Genomic DNA, 24,153 nt, shown 5'->3' on the forward strand with positions numbered 1-24,153 from the left:
TTGATGTGGGGAGAACCAAGGCCTCACACCGCTGGCTGCGCAGAAGCGTGTGACTGGGGAAGACATGTCCATGCGCGTACCGCCATGTTGCGGGCACTCCTCAGCTTGACGCGGAGATCGTATGGAATTCATGCTTTAACTTACATTTCGCATACATGAAAACATTCGCCTTATAAAAATTACAGCCTACACTGACTACAGTGTATACACGCAATAAATATACATATCAAGACTGTGGTAATATTAATATATAATTCTGTATAAAACTGAACAATCTACACAAATCCTTTGGATAGCCTATACGTGGCGCACCTAAAAAAAAAGAAACCTTTAGCAGACTGAATAAGAAGACTGAAAAATACACTAGCGGTACCTCGGAAATAATCATGTCGCTCACTTTAATAAAAGGGTCATGTATGTAACTGATGTGTTTGAACATTGTACGTATGGCAAGAAGGCCAGACTCAAAGGACGAGAATCACGTGGTAATCTGTCTCTTGAGAAACCTAGGATCAACAATTATTTAGCTTTATTTAAAATATGAAGACATGTTCAAAAAGCGGTCTACAACTTAAGTATGATTATATATCGTGAGATAAAAATCACCTGTCTCTTAGCAGACTGGAGAACACATCAATTAAATATTTATAAACGCCTTAACAGTACAGTAATCTTCAATATCAACAAAAAAGGAAACCTGTGAAATAAAATCTTTCTATAAAAGGTACATAGCTTATGATTCCTCTCGGATAAGTCATTACAGCAAATTTTACTCAATTGTCTGAACAGATTGTTTAAAAAGTACATGACTGCAGAAATCTTTCTAAAATAATCGGATACAGTTTTTTCATTTTCTGAATAAGAAATGCCGGCTCTGCGGTGTAGGGGTAGAGTGTCTACTACTTAGCCGGAGGCTCCGGGTTCAATCCCCGGCCAGGTCAGAGATTTGTACCTGGATCTGAGTGCTGGTTCGAAGTCCACTCAGCATACGTGATTACAATTGCTGAGCTATCTGACGGTGACATAACGGCCGAGAGGATTCGCCGTGCTGACCACATGACACCTCGTAATCTGCAGGCCTTCAAGCTGAGCAGCGGTCGCTTGGTAGACCATGGCCCTTCGGGCCTGTTGTGCCATGAGTTTTGGTTTGGATATGAAATAACGTAATTGGATTTGTAGAAGTTAAATTATCATGTTTGTGTGATTTGGATTTAGGTAAATGCTGCCTGACATTCGTTACACTGATGCTAGTCTTCTATTGTGTATTTCTTAAAATGAAATTAATGTCTAGGGTTAGTTTGAGTTTCTCTGTGTGGTTTAGGCTTAAGTTTTATTTTTGCAATTTGCTTTACGTTGCACCGGCACAGATAGGTCTTATGGCGACGATGGGATAGGAAAGGCCTAGGAATGGGAAGGAAGAGCCAGTGGCGTTAAGGTACAGCCCCAGCATTTGCCTGATGTGAAAATGGGAAACCACGGAAAACCATCTTCAGGGCTGCCGAGAGTGGGGTTCGAACCCACTATATCCCGGATACAAGCTCACAGCTGCGCGGTCCTAACCGCACGGCCAACTCGCCCGGTGAGGCTTAAGTAAGAATGTTATCATTTAAGATGTAAAACCCTCCTCATAATATTATCTTCTTAGATACTACTTTTACAAACTCATTCTGAATTAACATTATCTGAGCACATAAAAATTGAAAGTGCGTTCTAATTTTTCTCTAATATGAGCACCATGATTTACACCAGAAAGAAAATAAAATAAAACTGAAAGTAAAGCACTTGCAAACAAAAAAAAAATTAATATCATACTGAAAAGTTAATTTGATTAGCGTTTTCTAATGCAGACTAGGATTGACAAGATTGTAATGAGCTTTGTTTAGACTTTATATTGTCAGATTTTTCTGGAATAGCATATTAACAATTGTATTCTTTTATTATTAAGCAAGTGGGAAAAATTGAAGAAATTAAGACATAGGTACTAATAAATCGTTTTTCAGATAATTGATAAGTTGAAGCAATACCTTACCCTAATATTAGGTTTTATCAAGTTGTATGAATCATATCTTACGGATTCTAGGCCCAGGTTTATCAAATTTGTAATACCGCCACACAGTTTGTATGAAAAATATGTAGTCTGTTTCAGAACAGCTTTTTAGTTCTAAGCAATTATCCGCGATGAATTGGAAAAAGGAAAACAAGAAAAAGAAGCCTAAATATTCTAAATTGCATATCCATGCGTTCTCTGAATCAACCACCCTATAACTTGTTTAGTTCTCGATTATGGTAAATTAAAGTTATTTTTTAACAGTTTAATTTCTATTCACATGTGAAAAGAAATACCAGATCCCTTCTGATGGCAGTCTGTACAAATGAAGGCTGCACACGAATTCACTCTCGTGAATATCTTTCCATTCCACAGGTAATGTCTAATGTTAGGCCTAATATTGCCGGTCAATTTAACTAACGTAATGTATCAGCTCCCACATTCCTTGAAAATATTTGACAATATATTATCACTCCGTCACATATAAAACCAAACCGGATCCACTAACAGGCATGATTCAAATTGAAAACATGCAAAGGTCTGTAAACATTACCACGTGCTAGCCATGCATTCGAAGCTGAAGCGCCCACAACGTGGCGATGCGCGAAAGTGTTCAATATTCCGCTTAGCATCAGCGCGCTCTGTGAGTCTAGATAAGTAATATTAAATTCTTTGGGGAGAACGAGGTTGCGGCCGGGCTGGATAAATGCAGCGATGTTGATGAGGCATAGTTTTCACTGGTAACATACACCCAGATGGTATAACATATATACGGACAGATTATGTTGGAAAATTACAAATTTGACACCCTGCACTGGGGGCTACGTTCTTCTCTCTATTGGTACAGGTAGTGCCTAGTAGAATAGTAATATTATGGACTGGATGAGGAAACTATGCCAAAATCAGAAACCAAGGAAACATGTAAATCAAAATACATGCCAGAAATCAACACCAGAACAAATGGGAGCTAACACGAAAACATTATACAGGAACTATGGAAGCTATGTTGAAGGAACTCACAAAACCAAACAAGATTAAAAGGCCGGGAAAATAATAAAATGAGCATACCCTCTTTCACATTCGACAAATGAAAATCAGTATGATAGATAACCGTTTAATAAATTAAATTAATGGAAATAACAAATTAACAAAAGAAAAGTTCAGTGGTGAAGCCATATTACCAGTCTTGAAATATCAACTAAAAATGATTAGTGGATAAATAAGGGATCGCTAATATAACTAAATGCCAATTTAGAATTTATCAAAGTTAATAAAATGAAGAGGGTACATGGAGCAATAACAAGTGCACCAATTTTCCACAAATATTAACTTAATAACATTTACAGAAAATCATCAGACAAATGAAAACCAATATCAAAGTTATTACATGTGAATCAGGAATAGTGAATTGACATTACCCACAAAAAAACCATAAATTAGAAGCACGATCAAACATCATTTGGAATTCCACGCAAACAACAAGACCGAATCACACTTAACGTCAAACCCATCTCCCTAAAAATATCGCTCCACCCACATAACGGCCAAAGAAATGCCTACAACAGGAGTTGGAGGAGGATATTATAGTGGACATGGCCCTCGAAACAGAAGACAAATGAAAGGAGGTCACAAATAGGAAGTCATCAAGAATGAAAATAAAATTTAAAGAGCACTTAAGCACACACAAACTTCCGATGCATGTACTTGAAATGGTATCTCCGTTTCAAAGTCATCGAAATAAAATTTAAACAAAAACTAGGAAATGAGTTTCTCAAAATCAAATGCACAATAATAAAATGGAAAATGAAGCAAGGAGATCCAAGATGAAATCAAATTAAGGAGAAATATAAAATCTTTAACCAGAGCCAGAAAGGAATAAAAACGAACATATAAAAGAATAAACATTTAAAATACGAGTATGAATAGCATGAGACAAAATTTGACACAAAAATTTGATATAAAATTAAAGGAAACTAAGAACAACACAGTTACACAAGACGCATAAAAGAAAATCAGTAATATTTGAAATGTAGGATCATCAGTTCTCCAAGGAATGATTAATGCATGGCTGAAGTGGATATTAAAAACGGCAACACTATATTGCTGAAGATTATAATTTCAAAGAATTTTATTCGAATGGAAGTAATTTCACTGGGAAAGTGTCGCTGATTTCATTTGTTAACACCTATTCCACAGGTAGAAGTCATTCTTATTATTGTACTCACATAAATTCCATCCTTGCCTTAACATGCAGTGCAGTCATCATGAAAATTAATCTTCTGGATGGCTTATAATCAACACAGCGAAGAAGGATATATCTTAGTTCATCCCGTCTATTATATTCTCCCCATACAAGGCACAAGATGGATATGATGAAATTCCAGTCCATAACAGAGCTTGTCAGGCGGCAATATTCGCACGCAGCAGGAACACACAACTTGCTACACGAACAGCATTGTTTCTTTGGAGCGCTAGTAGATGGTGCTAGCATGCATATTTCACACTCGAAAATTGCTATAAACAGTTCATAGCATATTTTAATAGGTCAGGACGTACTGTAAACGCTCGTGATCTATCACATTACTTATAATAATAATAATTTTATTTCCATTGATTAATTTCAATACAAAAATATGTAGGCCCTAAATATGTTACGTAAAACCGTTTCTTTGATGATGACCTAATACAAATGATAGTTACAGAAACAAATTTATTCACGGAAAAGTGAGAGGAAATCTAATCTCAAAGGAAAAATCAACGATAAAATTAGGGTCCGCAAATGTGTAGACGTTGTGGTTGATGACATCTGTAGCTTTTATCACTAATTATATTGATGGGTATTGCCAAGAAACCATAAGTGAACCGGGCGAGTTGGCCGTGCGCGTAGAGGCGCGCGGCTGTGAGCTTGCATCCGGGAGATCGTGGGTTCGAATCCCACTGTCGGCAGCCCTGAAGATGGTTTTCCGTGGTTTCCCATTTTCACACTAAGCAAATGATGGGTCTGTACCTTAACTCCTAGGCCTTTCCTATTCCATCGTCGCCATAAGACCTATCTGTGTCGGTGCGACGTAAAGCCCCAAACAAAAAAACCATCAGTGGATATGTGCTAGTCAACTGACTAAATGCTTTCTACCCCTTTCTTTAGGAACTGTTTGTAAGAAAATAGGTTCTACTTATTACTTTGATTTCTCCATATTATGAGTGTTGACCTGTATTTACACGCACTAATAAATAAATAAACAGACAATTATCGGCCTGGTAATAAAAGTCACCATAGAGGAAAGTCTATTGTAGGGGAATGGGCGATTGGGTGGAAACAGTTCATTAACATGAAAAGGGCCAGATTTGGAATACACAATTTTGATTTATGCAAGGGTGGGACTGTATATCTTTATGAAAGCTGTATTTACACAGGAAAGTACAGACAACACTGGAGACCAGGACTTAGGTGTTCAAGTTAATGCATTTAACAGTCCCACTGCTAAACCAGAGTAGAAAAGTATATCTGGACAATTAGTACAGCTCTCCACAATAAAGGAACAGATACTGTTGGAACTGTTAGATGTAACAGGGGTAGGCTACCAAAAATTGTCACCGTAAAAATAAACTACAGAGGGTAGAAATAGAAGTCAGGCAACTATCCACCCTCATGTATGTGTTATGGAGTGACAGAAGACTAGTGTCCGTTCTATGTAATTGTCAATCTATTAGAACTTCAGTACATGTCACGCAAGATTAGTACCGCGGTAGTACCATGGTTACCGCTTTCATCGGCAATATATACGCGCGGTATGACTGTCCTATGTTTATTTTTCTCGCAGACGACTTGCACGACTCGCCGATGCTGCCAACCACTGTACTTAGGAACTAAATGGTACTGAGCCCTGGACCACAATTACATTTGTTGAGCCCTGGACCACAATTACATTTATCGCAGGTTAGGTTAGGTTATCTATTTTTCTCGCAGACGACTCGCGGTTATGTTAGGTTAGGTTTGGTTAGCCCTGGACTATGTTTATTTTTCTCGCAGACGACTCGCACGACTTAGCCCTGGACCACAATGACGTTTCTCTTCACATTAATACACCACGGCATTCTATGTCGCTTACTGGTCACGAAATGATAGGATTGATAGAAGCAAAGCCTACTACTTCTTTCTTCGTACATAGCGCATCCAGTGCATCTGGCCATTGTTGATACAGAAAATATATTTAATTATATTGACATGGCATCGTGCGATGGATGTGTTATTAATGTAACAAGTTTTTCAGCGAATTACAAGAACAATTTCAATGATTTACTTCAATTCTATGTACGTCACAATTTGATTTCAAATAGCAGAGTATGTGAATGGTGTGGCTGTCACGTCAAATTATTAGTGAATCAAAAGTTCAATCGTGTTGTTTTTTTCGTGTCGTCGCCTAACCTCTACTACATTAAGGTTGGTTCCATTTACATATATTCTTCTTCTCTATTATACATTGTTTATCATTCAGGTTACATTTCCTTGTGATTTTTTCTTCCGGTGTTGGGAACGCTACGTACTACTAATAATTAGGCCTCTATTTCTTTTTTATATTCAATCACCAGTCGCGCGGATTTAAGCCTCTATTTCGTATTCATATTTAAGCATAACTAGCGCTATCTATGGTTTCAAGTGTTTAGAATCGTAATTACTGCATCGAAACGTCTCAACTACTTCATCACGTTGTTATATAATCGTGGCTGGCGTTGGCACGAATAGACTCTCCATGGCCTGAAGATTTGCCCTATGAAATGTCACTACCGTAGTTCAACATACCAAGATATAGTTACTCTTATTTGTTTCATATGCTCATTCTTTGACATTGCCTCACTCTTAGGTCTTTTCATCGCGTAAGTTGGTCATAACTTCTCTCTCTATTGAATTATGGTAACGACATTTTATTGGACTAGCCTTCAACCAATGAGAGTGTCCATTCGCCCACCGTCAGCCATGATTAATGTAATACAAACTTGCGTGACAACATCTGAAGTTTTACCGTCAATCTAGTGTGAGAATGGTGGATACATGGAAGACTGATCCTATCATGAAATTATCAATTTTCAAACACAACCTATTGGAACTGTAATCAGATTATAGGGAGGGGATATAGATCAACTGACAAATGCATATATATCTATGAGCAAAACTTAGAGTGGTATAAGAAAATGTGTTCCTTGACATGTTCAACGTTACTATTTTCAAAAGCCTGGTCATTTTTAGAGTCCTAAACGGGGAAAGAGATTGACACTTCTCGATATCCGTCTCATGGTAGCACGCGGCCAGACAGAACTGCACCATGTGCCATGCCCCATTAACTAAGGGGATAAAAACAACAATGCTCCCACCCTTTAGGCTAAAAGAGATATATTTTCTCTAAGATTCCATCCACCGACAAGGAAATATATCTTATCCGGGGGTGTATGCTGTCAGAATATAGATAGTAGGAAGGATGTAAGAACTATTTGCGCCGCCTGCGGAAATGTTCCCTTGTGGTTTCAACCCCTGTGTGGAGGCATGCCATACTAAACTTGTACCAGCCCGTACTGCCATTTACTGGCACAAGTAAACAAAGGCATGGAATATCACAAACAAACAAAAAAAATACACTGACTGACAGTGACAATGCAACACCAAGGAGGAGTGGTTCGAAAGGGATGAAAGTTGGGAAAAAAACAGAGACGGCACGGATGAATAATTGATGCTTATTTCAAACCGATATGCAGGTTACACAATGCGCACGGCATCGACTCAGTAGGATGTAGGACCACCGCGAGCGGCGATGCACGCAGAAACACGTCGAGGTACAGAGTCAATAAGAGTGCGGATGGTGTCCTGAGGGATGGTTCTCCATTCTCTGTCAACCATTTGCCACAGTTGGTCGTCCGTACGAGGCTGGGGCAGAGTTTGCAAACGGCGTCGAATGAGATCCCACACGTGTTCGATTGGTGAGAAATCCGGAGAGTACGCTGGCCACGGAAGCATCTGTACACCTCGTTGGGAGATGCGAGCAGTGTGTGGGCGGGCATTATCCTGCTGAAACTGAGCATTGGGCAGCCCCTGAAGGTACGGGAGTGCCACCGGCCGCAGCACATGCTGCACGTAGCGGTGGGCATTTAACGTGCCTTGAATACGCACTAGAGGTGACGTGGAATCATACACAATAGCGCCCCAAACCATGATGCCGCGTTGTCTAGCGGTAGGGCGCTCCACAGTTACTGCCGGATTTGACCTTTCTCCACGCCGACGCCACACTTGTCTGCGGTGACTATCACTGACAGAACAGAAGCGTGACTCATCGGAGAACACGACGTTCCGCCATTCTCTCATCCAAGTTGCTCTAGCCCGGCACCATGCCAGGCGTGCACGTCTATGCTGTGGAGTCAATGGTAGTCTTCTGAGCGGACGCCGGGAGTGCAGGCCTCCTTCAACCAATCGACGGGAAGTTGTTCTGGTCGATATTGGAACAGCCAGGGTGTCTTGCACATGCTGAAGAATGGCGGTTGACGTGGCGTGCGGGGCTGCCACCGCTTGGCGGCGGATGCGCCGATCCTCGCGTGCTGACGTCACTCGGGCTGCGCCTGGACCCCTCGCACGTGCCACATGTCCCTGCGCCAACCATCTTCGCCACAGGCGCTGCACCGTGGACACATCCCTATGGGTATCGGCTGCGATTTGACGAAGCGACCAACCTGCCCTTCTCAGCCCGATCACCATACCCCTCGTAAAGTCGTCTGTCTGCTGGAAATGCCTCCGTTGACGGCGGCCTGGCATTCTTAGCTATACACATGTCCTGTGGCACACGACAACACGTTCTACAATGACTGTCGGCTGAGAAATCACGGTACGAAGTGGGCCATTCGCCAACGCCGTGTCCCATTTATCTTCCGCTACGTGCTCAACACAGCGGCGCATTTCACATCATGAGCATACCTCAGTGACGTCAGTCTACCCTGCAATTGGCATAAAGTTCTGACCACTCCTTCTTGGTGTTGCATTTGCTCTGTCAGTCAGTGTATTTAAACAACAAACGTCGATACTCACCAAAAGCAGGAACTGGACCATTAAACAGGGGCAATTCGGACCATAACCTGGTGATTTTTGCGGTGGTAAATGATTGAAGAATGAAAGAAAAACACTGCTTAATTTCTTTTAAAAACAAATAAATCATTTAATTACCTTAAGGGGATTTTACATATGACAGAGAAAACAAACGATTAAAAATGGCAGGTGCACCCACACAAAACCCATAAGATTAGATTGATTAAAAACAAACTTTGAATTAACACAAACTAATAACACAATTAAAAGAAATTTGATTGATAACAAAGATACCTTAAAACGAGGGATGCCCTCTTGACTAAGAAAATAAATTAAAGATTAATTTGAACCATATCACTTACAAATACTTATTTGGATTAAAGTCCATGGATTAAATTTTACTGCTCCCCAGATGAGTCCGAGTAGACAAACTTACAAAGATTTGGTAGGAAATTAATAATTTAAACAAAATTTTCTCTTCAAAGATAATTGTATATAAGAAGAGAATCGTTTAAATGAGACCGCAAGATTCTCTGCCGGATCACGATAGGCACAACTTGAAATTAATTAGTAAGCACAGAAAGTCACTTGAAGCTGAAGCAGCACACTCGAGTAACAGACATGAAACAGACTACCAAATAACACCAGGAAAACACCGCCCTTCAGAGCGGAAGAACAAGAGAGCACAACTGAAGTCAACGCACCCTCCGAAGATAAAAATTCCAATCAAATATTATCGGGGCGATGAGCGATAATTACATTAGAAAGTGCACACATAGGTTCCCAAAATAGTATGAAAGATAGGGTAGCACAAATCACAAGGGAAAGTTCCCACCTTCAAACCATAAAACATTAAAAGAGAAGAATATAGAGCCAACTGCTCTCACTTAATGACATGCTCGTCACCAAATGGAAATTCTAAGTTCCCATGGAGGGAATTAGATTCTTTTCCACCAACAGAGCATATCAAAAATCAGATCAAAAATTAGATGGATGGCTTTTCCGGCGTTTGCGATCGTCAACCTTTTCAAAACCCACATTGTTTAAAAAACATCCCCAAAACAATCGTTCCCGTAGGCAATGGTCGCTAAGGAAACCTCAAACAAAATCAACCATGCCGAAGAGTAAGGAAGAAAATCCCCACAAAAGAAAGACAGAAAAAAATTAAAATAAATACTCAATTTAAAACCAACTAGACTCCGATTCACAGAGATTATCTCACGATCTCAACCTTATAAGAAAACCCTTACATTTTAAGTACTATTTTCTTTTTCCTTTTTTTTACTTCAACTTAACCCAAAGCAAATTAATCTACAAGTCCCTCTAACCTCTAACATTTCGCCGAAAGAAAAAATTACTTGTACACGTAGTTGATTTAAGCGGTACAGTCAAAAGGCAGTAAGTTTTTCTACGTTGATCAAATTTTTCAAGGTCATTTCAGATGAAGGTCAACCAGAAATGCAAATCGTAGAACGGATCCACTAGTTTAGCCAAATTTTTTGAGACGATGAAAGCCAACTCCTGTAGAAAAGCCAAAAATAAATAGCTTGTAAATAGACTTACTCTTTCAGCATCAGTAGAAAGCTAACCCATGGCGTCAGTTTGAGCTGTCCATTACTTACAGACTTGGAGAGTTCGAATTAAGTAAAGTAGAGAAACAGGCGTCCACACGAGGTAGTAGAATTAAGAAAATCCTAAAAGATCAAACTCTTCTGGGCCTTAGCCCTATATCCTTCACATTTTATCCAGGTTTGTCCCGATGAAAAGAGGCCCTTTTAAAGAGCCCACGTGCCAACCTTCTAGCCATCTTGAAGCTCGACAATCGAATGAAACTCACGCCAGTAAGGCGATGTAGCGCAACAAAGAATAGGATAGTCAGCGGACCATACGGACTCGCTCTCTAGTTGGCGCGTCATTACACCATTACTCCAGAGTCATGGGATCAGAAAATAAATAGTAGGACACATCATATGTAAACGATGGCGGTTACAATTAGCGGCCTAAGTCGTACCGAAAAAAGAAAGAATTAAAACAGAGTAGGAATAAGATTCCCAAGTGATACACTTTTTAATGGCGATTTGCCCAGGTCAAAAATGTTGGAGGGAAAGGCTTAAATCGTGTCCTGACGGGCACAAACTCAATATGTAAAGGTAAGATATATTTTATTAGTATTTCAGAGAAAGTACTTTTTCCAAAACATTCATTAAACTACAATGCACGTCTTATAAAAATATTTACGATAAATCTACATCGATAACGTACGGTGGGCGTTTTCTCCTCGAGGACAATTTATTGTTCAAAACGGTGAACGGGTGAACAACACGAGGTACAGGACGAGCTTATTGGGCAAACTTATACTTACACCTTTCACAACAGTAAGGTCCCTTTAGAATAAGTTAAAATGGGTTAGATAAAACTTAAAGGTACTAATGTAGAGTGCACTATGATATGGCCAATCACCAGAGTTAACATAGGGGAGTACACAGTGAACAATGCCCTTCTCCACGGTAAGTTACAATGCGGTTTTAGAGATTACTTAAGCTGGCAAACGATGAATTGCGTACATCACACTGGAACAACCTCAGAGTAGGTTAACATGTGGTTGCGGAGATTAATTCGTCGTTATTACATTAGGAAGACCTATCCCCAGAATGAGTGAACGCATGGCGTCGAAGACTGCTTCGGGTGATGAAAGCATAATTACATATATTACACTTGTATGGCCGTTCTCCAGAGTGAATAAAAGCGTGTCGTCGAAGAACACTTCGTGTGACAAACGCAGAATTGCATACATCACATCGGAACGACCTTACGCCAGAGTGAATTAACATATGATTTCTGAGAGTACTTCGTCGGACAAATCTAGCACAACAAATTTCACAACTGTGCGGTCGTTCTCCAGAGTGAGTTAACATGTGGCGTTGGAGATTACTTCGAGTAACAAACGTAGTTTTGCATACGTCACATTGGAACGACTTTTCTCCGGAGTGCACCAACATGTGAACTTTGAGTGTACTCCGTTGGACAAATGTAGCACTGCAAATGGCACATACGTGCGGCCTAAGTTCGGAGTGAGTCAAACGGTGTCTGTTCAGATTAGACTTTGTAGTAAACTTGCCAGTGCATACATCACATTGATATGGCCTATCTTCCGAGAGGGGAAGAATTTGTAAGTTTGAAAATCTGCCCTGAGAAAACGCACTAGTGCAAACTGTAGAACGTTGCGCCTTTTCTCTAATATGGCTCATCAGACGGCTCTTAAGGTGACTTTTTCCAATTAATTCCTTAGAGGATGAGTCACATGAATACAAAAGTCCATTGGTCAATTCTGCAACAATCTCCACGCTGAAATATAAAGATATTTATTTTCAATTTCTGAGGACTAGCAAACATATAGATTGTAGAAGGAAAATCAGTATAGGTACCAACTATGAAAGTGTATTGCTTAATCGCTCTTAGTTCAGCTTTGTTATCACTGTTTTACAAGTTAGAAATGTGTAGGTTTGCTCCATGAAGATCATCTGCCTACACAATAGTAGCCTTGCAACAATGAGCAAAATTTTGATGATAATGATTCTTGTTGTTTAAAGGGCCCTAACATCTATGTCATCGGCCCCTAATAGTACGAAATGAGACAAAATGGAATGACAAATTAAAAGTCCAAAATCCTCCACTGACCAGAATTCCATCGTGAGGACGAAGAATGAATGAATGGATATGAATTTAAAACAATCAGTGAATCTGACCCGCAATGCCTCACATTCACAGAAACTGACGTATAGCAATAGTATTACTGATCAAGGAACTGCTTCTAAAGCACAATACTGAGTCGATGATGCTTACAATCTAAAGAGGTCCAAAATCCAAGTCATCGGCCCCTCATAATCGTACTTGTCATGGTGCGATACAGATCAAAAGTAGCGTAGGTTCTTTTGCTATCTGTTTTATGTCGCACAGACACACATAGGTCTGATGGCGACGATAGGACAAAAAAGGCCTACGAATGGGAAGGAAGCGGCCGTGGCCTTAATTAAGGCACAGCCCCGGCATTTGCCTGGTGTGAAAATGGGAAACCACGGAAAATCATCTTCAGGGTTGCTGACAGTGAGATTCGAACCCTCTATCTCCCGGATGCGAGATCACAACTGCGCGCCCCTAACCGCACGGGCAACTCGCCCGGTGAAAGTAGCGTAGACTCGCGGTATTCCACACATATGGTACTACTCACAGGTAATGAAATTCGCAAATATAATAAAAACCTATGGTGTCTCGCACATTGTGGCGCCATTTGCAGGCAACGCAAACCTATGGCGTTCATCACATAAATGTACTAACCACAGGGACTCGTACTATCCCGTGGTGTTCCTCATATAGTGGGTACTAATCATAGGCAAGCCAGAACCATGGTGTCCGTAACTGGGATAGAAGAGTAATAATTCATTCTTTGTATATTTCTGGTGTCAGACTTTTGTGATTGGTTTCTGTAGTGTCATGCTTTACACTTGGCCTTTGTACTATGGTTATAATGTGTTCGTATCTTTTACCCTGTTCATCATCTTGTACTTCCATAGACTGAGGGACAACATCATGGAGGACAGGAGCATAGAGTGGGATTATGTTGTCAAGAAGAGAAATGTTCATTTTTTTTCAGAACTGAGTTGCTCCCATCCCACGGATGACAACCAACTGAGAGAGGATTTGTTTATTGTAATCCAAATTATTACACGGAGTTAGCTTTTTTTTGCTAGTTGCTTTACGTTGCACCGACACAGATCGGTCTTATAGCGACGAAGGGACGGGAAAGGCCTAGGAGTGGGAGGGAAGCAGCTGTGCCCTTAATTAAGGTACAGCCCCAGCATTTGCCTGGTGTGAAAATGGGAAACCAGGGAAAACTATTTTCAGGGCACGGAGTTAGTTTTGATAGCACTACAAAATACTGAAGATATTCCAATTGCTGAAATGATACAATACTGTTTGAAATATATGTTACACACCCAATAAATAGACCTAAATCATGTTATAGAGTAGAGGTGGTTTATGTGATAAGACCATGCGACAGATGCTTACAGCAAAGTCAGTATTTAAGCAGGCTATTGTGAATACAGAAGGCAAAAATATAGCTTGTTGAAGAGGCAAAGAGCAGTTACGATATGGGATAGCACACAAACCTGTTTTCACATTCCTCAAATTCAGGCTTAACTGGGAAGAGCGTCACTCTGAAGTGAGTCTGCAGAGGGAATGGACAGTCACAATCGAGCACGTACCAGACATCTACCCGCACCATCACTTACAGGAGCTATGATGGCGGTCAGCACCGTGGGACATCATGTCCGATGATGGGGGTCCAGGTTCCGACTCTGGTGCTCCAGAATACTCCAGATATTCAGTTTTCTTTCAGGTAAGATTTTAGTCCATCTTTAGTGTTATGTAGCTTGCCCACGTACAATCATGCAGTACTGTCTCCAGCTCTGATTCTGTTATCTCCATCAGTCTTAGTGCCTATAACGACCTTTTTCCTTCAACGACAAGTCTGAGTTGCCCATTGGTTTTCTTGATCGTTCTCTGTACAGTTTTCCATCTCTTCTTTCTCTATGTTTCTAATTATGTGTGAGTCGTGTAGGCCAACCTGTTGTTTATCCAGCGCTTTTTCAGGAGTCGTTGAGTTTGTTGGTCTCATCTTTGGTAGTTTAAGTTGATGTACGTCCGAGTTTGGAGGTGTTGGTGCCTTCTGTTTGATCATCTTGGTTACGGGTTGTCTTACTTGATATTTATCTAATCCCTTTGGTAGGAGAGAGAGATGATTTCTTCCCGAATTTTTTCTTGTAATTTATTTTCCATGAAGTTCAATAGTTCTTGAACATTATCCGTTAGGATTTTTATTGATTCTTCATCTTTTGTGTTGCTTCTTTGCAATGCCCGTGGCTTGCATTCTACACAGAGCCAAAAATGATTGCAATTTTTCACTTTTATAATATCGTATTCAGCTCGCGTGAGACCGGTGCAGTCAACGTGTTGCCACTTGTTGCATCCTTCGCATTGTATACCTTGTTCCTTTTTGCCTACTTCTTTGCGACGCATGTCGCATTGATTTTTCACTTCAGATGAAGTTGGCATTATCTTACCTTGTATCTTAGGTATCATAATGATCCTATTGGCTTAGATACTGGGTATTGCGAGATTTGCTAATGCTCTTAACACTTTGCATTTTAAATTTCACTGCACTTATACTCACACGTGAAGTTTGTGGCAGTTTTGAAATTTAGTAAGCCGTGATTTCAAACTATAACCGTCACTATCGATTTTTCGCTTTATTTACATCAACACAATGGCTCATAACGGAATGCGATTACGGTGAGAGAAAAGTTTTCCAGCCCTGTAGTGCGTGTTCCTTCACATCAAAGTATGAAAGTATTGTGAAATAACTGATCAAACACTTTCGTTTAACTGTTCCTCACGAGCGCGGCAGTGCTATGCACTCTAGAGTTATACATCACATCACGAGCCTTAATACATTCTTTACCATACTGAATACTTTGATTCAGTCCCATATGCATTTGTCCATTGCCACAGGGCTTTCCATCGCATGGGATGACACCCAGTGCAGTTGTCATCTGCGGACATTTATTTAGGGAAATAGACAGTTGCACCAGTGTTGCCTCCCACTTTCGTCCACCGCCCTCAATGTACAAAGGATCTGAAAGTAACACGGTTGGTGAGAGGATGGATGCAGATTCAAGTGATCATTGCACTGATAACATGTGCTGGCACATTGCTCATCTACACTGCCACTTCCGCTCGGTTCCATAGACCTCCTCCACTACTGGAGTTTGCCCCCATCTACCGTTGAGGTGTTACACTTTTCTCCGCCATCTGAGACAAGTGATCATTGCACTGATAACATGTGCTGGCACACTGCCACTTCCCCTGGGTTTCGCAGACCTCCTCCAACATCGGAGTTTGCCCCATCTACTGTTGAGGTATTACACTTTTCTCCACCACCTGAGACATTGGCAGTTTTCTTCTCCTGTGGCCCTAAGCAGAGACAAATATTACTGCAAAGCTGAACTGTACTGATTATGTAGAACATACCAGTCATACTTTGCTTACTTAGATGAGTGATTATATGATTTGAAATTACTTCAATGAATGCTTGTAAAAGGAAATCAGCGAATTGATTGACCTAGTAACCATGATGTAGATGTAATGAAATGTTTGAAATCATCATCACCATCCAGGATTTTCATAATAAAACAAGCAAAAACACTCCATAAACACTCATATCTTCCAATATTATCTTTGAAAATCATCACGAAAATGTAATGTAATGAAATAATAGCATAGAATTCACATAAAACGTTATAAAATCATCACGAAAATGTAATGTAATGAAATAATAACATAGAATTCACATAAAACGTTATAAAATCGAGGAGCTCACACAACCCATCCTACACCAAGTTATATAATTAAATTTCTGAAAGAATTCTCCATTTGTCCATGTAACTGAAAAAGGAATACAAATTAACTTCCATTCTTCTGTTTATATTTTTGGAGGTGAGCTGCAACAGAAGAGACAGAATGAAGCTTAAATTATATAAATTAATTAATTTGCAAAATCATCCACGTGTAACACTACTTGTTTACTTGCCTCTTACTTTAAAATAACAAGTCGTAGATTATGGAAATCTAATACACCTTCAAACAAAATAGCAACATATCTCTACATATGGTCTGAAAATGCCTTCACTGATCGCCGTGTAGGTTTGGCATCAACCAGTGGATAGGGTAGGATAGAATTTAATATCACTAGGGTGAGGATTTCATCATAAATGCCTATTTTTATCCTCAACCCAGAATTGTATGCTTATAAGTCTAAAATCTGTTTCAGTCGATTTTCAAAGGAAATACATAGTGCCAATAAATGTCTATTTCATGCATTAGGCCTATTTTGAAGATATTTACATGTTAAGTGCCTAAAATGACAAATATCAAGTTTTTAAGTTGTATTTTTCCACCCATCTCTACTTTATTAGTTTTCTTGACGAGATAGCCGCTGAAAGCAGGTATTGTTTGCAGGTAGCTAGGAAAGACATGCACTTAAATGGGATTAGAGAGGACAACAGCATTCCCTCTATCTTCTGATTCTGCTTGGAGCGAGGTGGCCTTGAATCTGCACCCTGCTGTGGGGGAGGTGGGGGAAGAGAGAGAGAGACAGAGAATGCGCACGGTGGGAAGAGCCGTTTACACATCAGTTTACTCATTTTGTGCTAAGCTGCAAGTAATTTTGGAATTCCTGGACTCGCAAAAATATTTGTTAAAGCCAGATTGTTAGTGGACCACGTACATTGGTGTTAATATAGTTGTAGGTGTCAGGGAGGAAATAGCGGGCGGTGCTTTCCATTCTCTAAACGAAGTGCAATAATTTCTCAAGCAAACGCCGAAGGACAAATCATGCAGATCTATTCTGTATCTGCAGTGGATCAATGGAGACTCAAATTTCACTACCGATGGGAAAGTGATATTTTGCCAAGCCTGTTCAAAAGAAGTAAGTACAGTGTTTATTAAATGCTTAATACTTTTTGTTACCGTGGTTTGGTGGATTAGCAGAGGTGAAAGAAGGTGACGGGGTGAATGGGTCTAACTACTTTGTCAAGAAAGAATTTAAACTGAAATGGAAGGTTATATTTTCAAAAAGGCACAAATTAACAAATTCTAACTTCATGAGATAACAATTACATAGCAAATTAAAAACAACATTTAGAAAACAATTCAAGATTTTAAATCTTTAACACACTTCGGCTAGAAGCCCTTATTTTTTTTTTTCAACTTCTGAGCTTTGAGAAAAAAATTTTCAGAGGAGCATAAATTTACAAAGGGGCAGAAATCCCCTAGTACCAGGAGCACTAGCTCCGTAATTAACAAATGTCAAGCCTCCTAGAGGCACTTATATGATGCATACAAGAGCTGACCCGCTCTCAATTTTTCAAGCCTATTAAAGGCAATACCAGACTTTACACTTAATTGCCATCAAGGCACAACTTACAAAATGACACGGGGGGTATCTTGTACCCAACATACTGGGCCTTAGCAGAAAAGAACAGGTTAAGTAAATGGCCCAAAATACATAAGGAACGGAGGCATGAATTTGCACTCCTACATGTAACTTCTTAAAACCTAAAAGGCACTAGGCCGATGAAACAGGGGCTATTCCCAAACTATGGAGGTGACCCGTATAAGAAAGAAATTTAAAACATTAAGGACGAGTAGAAAATTAGTTACCAAAACGTAGTCACCTCAAACCAAAATGAAGGGGAGCTCGAGAGGGTAAATCACTCTCTATCCCCGAATTAGAGTTACAGATTTACTTAAGTTTTTACATAAGCTGGCAGAAAATTACATGTTAATAAAGATAGGTTACATGGTAAAGGTTTCGGACCTTTCCCGCGGGTTAAACTGCTGAGCTAGCAAGAAATAAAGATGTTAAACACCCATTACCTTATTGAAGACCTGCTGCCTGATGAAGGAGGTACCTCCCGCCTCTTGCTTTACATCCACACACTTAGATAGATGTTGATCGAGTGGCCGGAAGACATGAAAATCAGCAGTTTTTATACCCTCGGGAAAAGTTCGAGACCTTTCATGAATAAAACAGCCACACCCATTTAGTTTTATTGGGTCGCTTAAAGTTACACACCAAATAGAAGAAGAAACCTGTGATTGGCTGAAAATTAATTACAGACATTCTGAATTGGCTAAATTCAAAACAAGCAGAAAGACAGGATAAATATTGCCAACCCAAAAATGAATGAACGAAATTTAGTAAAGAACAAACTTATGAATACAAAATTTCTTCAAATAAAGTTCCTTCACTTCGCACCAGGGTGCATGATCATAGATTTTTGGCAGTGACATCTATGAAAGAATGTCCAAACTTCTTGATAAATAGTAAACAAAAACAAGTCGAAATTCACACAGTGACATCTTCAGAGGAAAGGTTTAAGTAGGTCCAGTTTTAAGTTCAGTGTTTCTCCAGTAGAGGAGTTCCAATTGGCGCAAGATTTAAACGTGTGGCGTAGAGGTGTACCTCCCGGTACACTTTTATTTCCTATACGGCAGGCCTACTAATATTTTTCACATGATTTCTCAAAGTAAATTTTCTGTTTGGTTTTCTGTCCCTTCAGATAAAATGTGTAAAGAAATACAGTTTGGACCAGCACAAGAACACTGCTACACATATGTTGAAGACAAGAAAACAAGCAACGGGCCTGCAGCCATTTCTCCACCAAATGGACGACAATTCTCAGAAAACCTTCAATACAGAGCTCTGCCGTGCACTGGCCGCAGCGAATATTCCATAGAGGAAGCTGGACAACCAGGAGTTCAGGGTTTTCTTGCAAAAACATACAAAGAAAATTATTCCTAACCAGTCGACTCTCAGAAAAAAACTATCTGGAGTCATCTTATCAATCTGTAAGTTTTGAATTTTTTTTCTAGGGGCTTTACGTCACTCCGACACAGATAGGACTTATGGCGACGATGGGAGAGGAAAGGCCTAGGAGTTGGAAGGAAGCAGCCGTAGCCTTAATTAAGGTACAGCTCCAGCATTTGCCTGGTGTGAAAATGGGAAACAATGGATAACCATCTTCAGAGCTGCCGATAGTGGGATTCGAACCTACTATCTCCCGGATGCAAGCTCACAGCCGCGCGCCTCAACGCGCACGGCTAACTCGCCCGGTAAAATATTATTTTAACTCTGGGTGTTCAATATTGTTTGTTTGTAGTAAGCCAGCGTGTTGCGTACTGTTTTGTGAACTAACTGACTTTTAGTTTTAAATTATTTATCACCGAAATAAGTGTATCAAATAAAATTGTGGTTTTCTCAGACAAATCATTGAGATTGTAATACTGATCTAATATAATAAAACATTGCTCTGTAAGGTCTAATAATAGACCTTTGTTCATTGTTTTAATGATGTCCAAATCGTTATTGATGCCATGAAAACCATGCTCCGCCTAACAGCTGATGCATGCGGGCTCTCGCTTGACACTTTGCATTCACTACACTTGGCCACTTCATGTTAGAGATGAGTTTCATTCCTTACTATTTTTTTTTCTTTTCACAAAGCGCTGTCTCTGAATTCGGAAATCTAAAGTAAAATTTATAAATTCGTTCTCTATTTTTAGGTCTGTGTTGGTTCGAGATTCCTATTAACTTGTTAAAAATCCACCTGATAAACGAAATTCTCAAGATCTCGTCTATCGACGCACGGCCTCAGCCTTACATTAATTTTCTATCAACACTACAATGCAAAGCTTATGCTTAGAACATATCAAGAATGAGGTGTTTTAGAATGGTACACAAAGACTGTGACATTCTAACAGAACAAAAATCTGTATATTATAGAATTTTCTGGATTAGATATTATGAGGAACTGTTTCACATTAATATGAATAATGATTAGGTATTCTAATCACATAAAAAAAGAACCATGTTCTAGAAACAAGTAGTTAGTTCAATACGTTATAAAGTGTCTAAAGACAGAAAATTCTTTTAAAGGAACACTTTGTACTCTTCAAGGCCATGCACATATATTTTAATTATAAAATTTTTTTGACGTACGAGAAAGTGTTGTGTTTTATGACATTTATAACATTCCATAAAGATTAATCGGTCTTTGTATTTTAATCACATAGATTTTAATGTATATACATAATTGTAAAACTTCACAACATAGGATAGCATGCTCTGTATATGTTCCTATACTATACAAAGATTTCATGTAATTACCTAAAAAACTTTGCAATGTTCCTTGGCTGATCATGGCACAGGAAGGTACCGAAACTGGCACCATAATGATAATAATAAATATGTGATATTTTAATTAAATCACTATGTTAATGTATTGAACAGGTGGAAACCTTTTATCCTTAATCAATATTGCAGACTAACTTATACGCACAGTAGGGGCACCGTGAGTAATATGTAGTATATCACATCCATTCACGAAATGATCAATTTATCAAACTTGGAAACTTGTGTCAATGACCAAACTGAAAGGAGTTTATTGGTTTAATGTTAGTTACTGGAATTATACAGAAACTAGATCTAAAAATGTACTGGACAGATGATCCTGTGTTTTCAATACCTGTATTTTCCAAGACAATATCCAGAAACAAGTTCAAAAGTATTATGATGTTCTTGCATTATATAATACAGATGTTGATTCGCATAGGAAATTTAAAATATTTGTCCCGAATGAGTAAATTTATAATACCAATAGAATGGTCCGTTATTGGACATTATAAATTTTCCAGCTAACTCATTCTTGGTTGCCTGCGTTTCACCCTCGTGTGCTAAGTTAGGCTCATCAGTTGGAACTTAGCACACCACCCAAGATGCAAGGCTAGTGCATACCGTGGAGGCCACTGCCTATGGGAATCAACATCTGTATTATCTGATGGCCAGGCAGGCATCAATTTTTGGAAATGAGACATAGCTCTCATAGTGCATTGGCACTGCTGGTGGCTTCAAGTAGCCTATGCAGTGGCCTCCAAGGTATGCACTAGCCTTGCGTCTTGGGTGGTGTGCTAAGTCCCAACTGATGAGACTAACTTAGCACACGAGGGCGAAATGCAGGCAACCAAGAATGAGTTAGCTGGAAAATTTATAATGTCCAATAACGGACCATTATATTGGTATTATAAATTTACTCATTCGGGACAAATATTTTAAATTCCCTATGGGAATCAACATCTGTATTATCTGATGGCCAGGCAGGCATCAATTTTTGGAAATGAGACATAGCTCTCATAGTGCATTGGCACTGCTGGTGGCTTCAAGTACCCTATGCAGTGGCCTCCACGGTATGCACTAGCCTTGCGTCTTGGGTGGTGTGCTAAGTCCCAACTGATGAGCCTAACTTAGCACACGAGGGCAAAATGCAGGCAACCAAGAATGAGTTAGCTGGAAAATTTATAATGTCCAATAACGGACCATTATATTGGTACTATGTTCTTGCATTTTAGTGACATCAGCAACGATAGAAACTGTGCAGACAGGCTCTATAAAATCAGGCCAATATTAGAAAAACTTTCGGATTGGTTTTCAGTCATTTAGAGCCCTGACTGAAAGATTGTTTTAGATGAAGGCATGTTTGCTTGGAGAGGCCAGTTGCGTTATCAAGTGTAAAATCACTCTAAAATAACTAAGTATGGAATTGCGATTAGGATTGGTTTGTGAATCTAAAACTGGATACATTACAAATGGCTAATTCACTACACAAGTGGAATGACCATAAATAGTACTGTCCTCGAACTTCTTAGTCCTAGGGTCTGTTTACATGAATAACTACTACAACAGTGTTGCTCTTGCAAAAATCCTACATGAACAGAATACCACGATTTGTGTGCAAACAGGCAAAACAGGGGAGTACCAAAGGTACCTAGGGACCAACAAAAATCCTTTAAAAGAGGGGAAATGACATTCAAATGTGATGGGGAAATTCTTCTTGTCTCTTGGATGAACAAGAAATTAATTACGATGATTTCATCCATGCATTCTGCTAAAATGATTGAAGTCACTTCAAGATTCAGCAGAAAAAAATGAAACCAGCATCATTAGCAGATTATAACTAGCACATGCATGGAACAGACACAGCTGACCAATACTGTGCTCTATACTCCTTCATAAGGAAAACTTGTAAATGGACAAAAAAGTTTTCTTCTATTTACTACAGTGCAGTCTCTTAAATTCTTTCCATCTATTCCAGAAGTAAGACAAAAATTAGCCATCTACAGTTCATACAGACAGTTTCTAGACACTATCTTGAAGATCATAAACCTCCTGCCCCTGTCCCAATCTCAGCCCCGACCCAAGTCAGAATAGCCTCTGCAGCCCTCTCTGACACGTAATCTTTAGGATCCACTTCACTGCATTCCATTCACTAGGCCCCCCACCACAAAGAGCACCAGCTAAGGATCCCCCATCATGTCTGAATGGAAGAACGAATGAACACGTTTTGCTAAAATTACCACCACTGAAAGATGACCCCTACCCGACAAGAAAATGTAGAGTTTGTCTGAAGAAAAAAAAAAAAGTATCTGACACAAGATGGCTCTGCAGGAAGTGTGCACCCTACAGCATATGACACTAGATATCACACTTCAAAATTATACTAGAATTCCTTCACCCAGATATGTTCCAATTTTTACATTATTTCAAAGCATAATATAAGAGTAGTAAATACTTTTGTCCCACAGTGCAGAAGGTAGGACTGGTAGGCAGGGACTCTTTAAAAATGGCTGGGCTGGAGATTTCCAGGTAGTCAAAGTGTTAAGAACACATGTCTTCAGTTGAATGCAGTTAGATGGTCATTGAACATAGATTCTAAGTAAAGTTGAGATTAAAATGAAATAAATCAAATGCATTAACAGAAAATAGTGCTGGGAAGAGTGAAGTATGGGAACGATTTTATGTTGTTACTGATGACAAGAGATAGTAAACAGGATTTGTGCAATGCTAAGTAGGACAGTGCCTCTTACGAAGCTCAAATACCAGTGCATTGGCAAGACATAATTGCACTCGCTCTTCTTCGAGTCAGATGAGAGATTCATGCAGATGAGTTATTTCTATCTCTATGAAACATAAAATAAAAGAAGCTCGTGTTAAAACGTATCCCTTTCAATGTTGTATCAGGTACAGGCTTTCAAATATTAGAAAAATAATTAATGAAGAAAAAGACTTTAGTAAAGTGAATACATCTGAGGTGCTACTGCATTTGGCGACTGTTTCCCGGTGAAGTCATGAAGTAGCCAATGATATTCATCGCTCTGTAATACCGGACCTTCATGACACAATGCGGTGTTATTCTTGTGCTGCAACTACAGATATGTGAACTCGTGATTAAAAAAAAAATTCCCTTATGGTTCACTACATCAATGAGTGGGCAATAAAAAAACAGAGTTATTTTAACTGCCTCTTCCCCAATACTGCAAAATCTGGTGAAAACATCATGAAAGAATTTACCACTCAGTGTGCTGCGTT

At 39.5% G+C, this 24,153-nt stretch overlaps 1 protein-coding gene across 1 annotated transcript in view; it reads right to left on the minus strand.

Annotated features, from left to right (window-relative positions):
* Positions 1–11,013: 11,013 nt before the first annotated feature.
* The window catches only part of LOC136875012 (zinc finger protein 155), a 69,005-nt gene continuing 55,865 nt past the window's right edge, over positions 11,014–24,153 (minus strand). The window contains exon 5 of the mRNA XM_067148728.2: positions 11,014–12,455. Within this exon, the coding sequence (XP_067004829.2) occupies positions 11,741–12,455 (715 nt within the window). The 3' untranslated portion in view covers positions 11,014–11,740. The remainder of the gene's footprint in view (positions 12,456–24,153) is intronic.

The sequence above is a fragment of the Anabrus simplex genome, chromosome 5 (genome assembly GCF_040414725.1).
Source record: "Anabrus simplex isolate iqAnaSimp1 chromosome 5, ASM4041472v1, whole genome shotgun sequence".
NCBI lineage: Eukaryota > Metazoa > Arthropoda > Insecta > Orthoptera > Tettigoniidae > Anabrus > Anabrus simplex.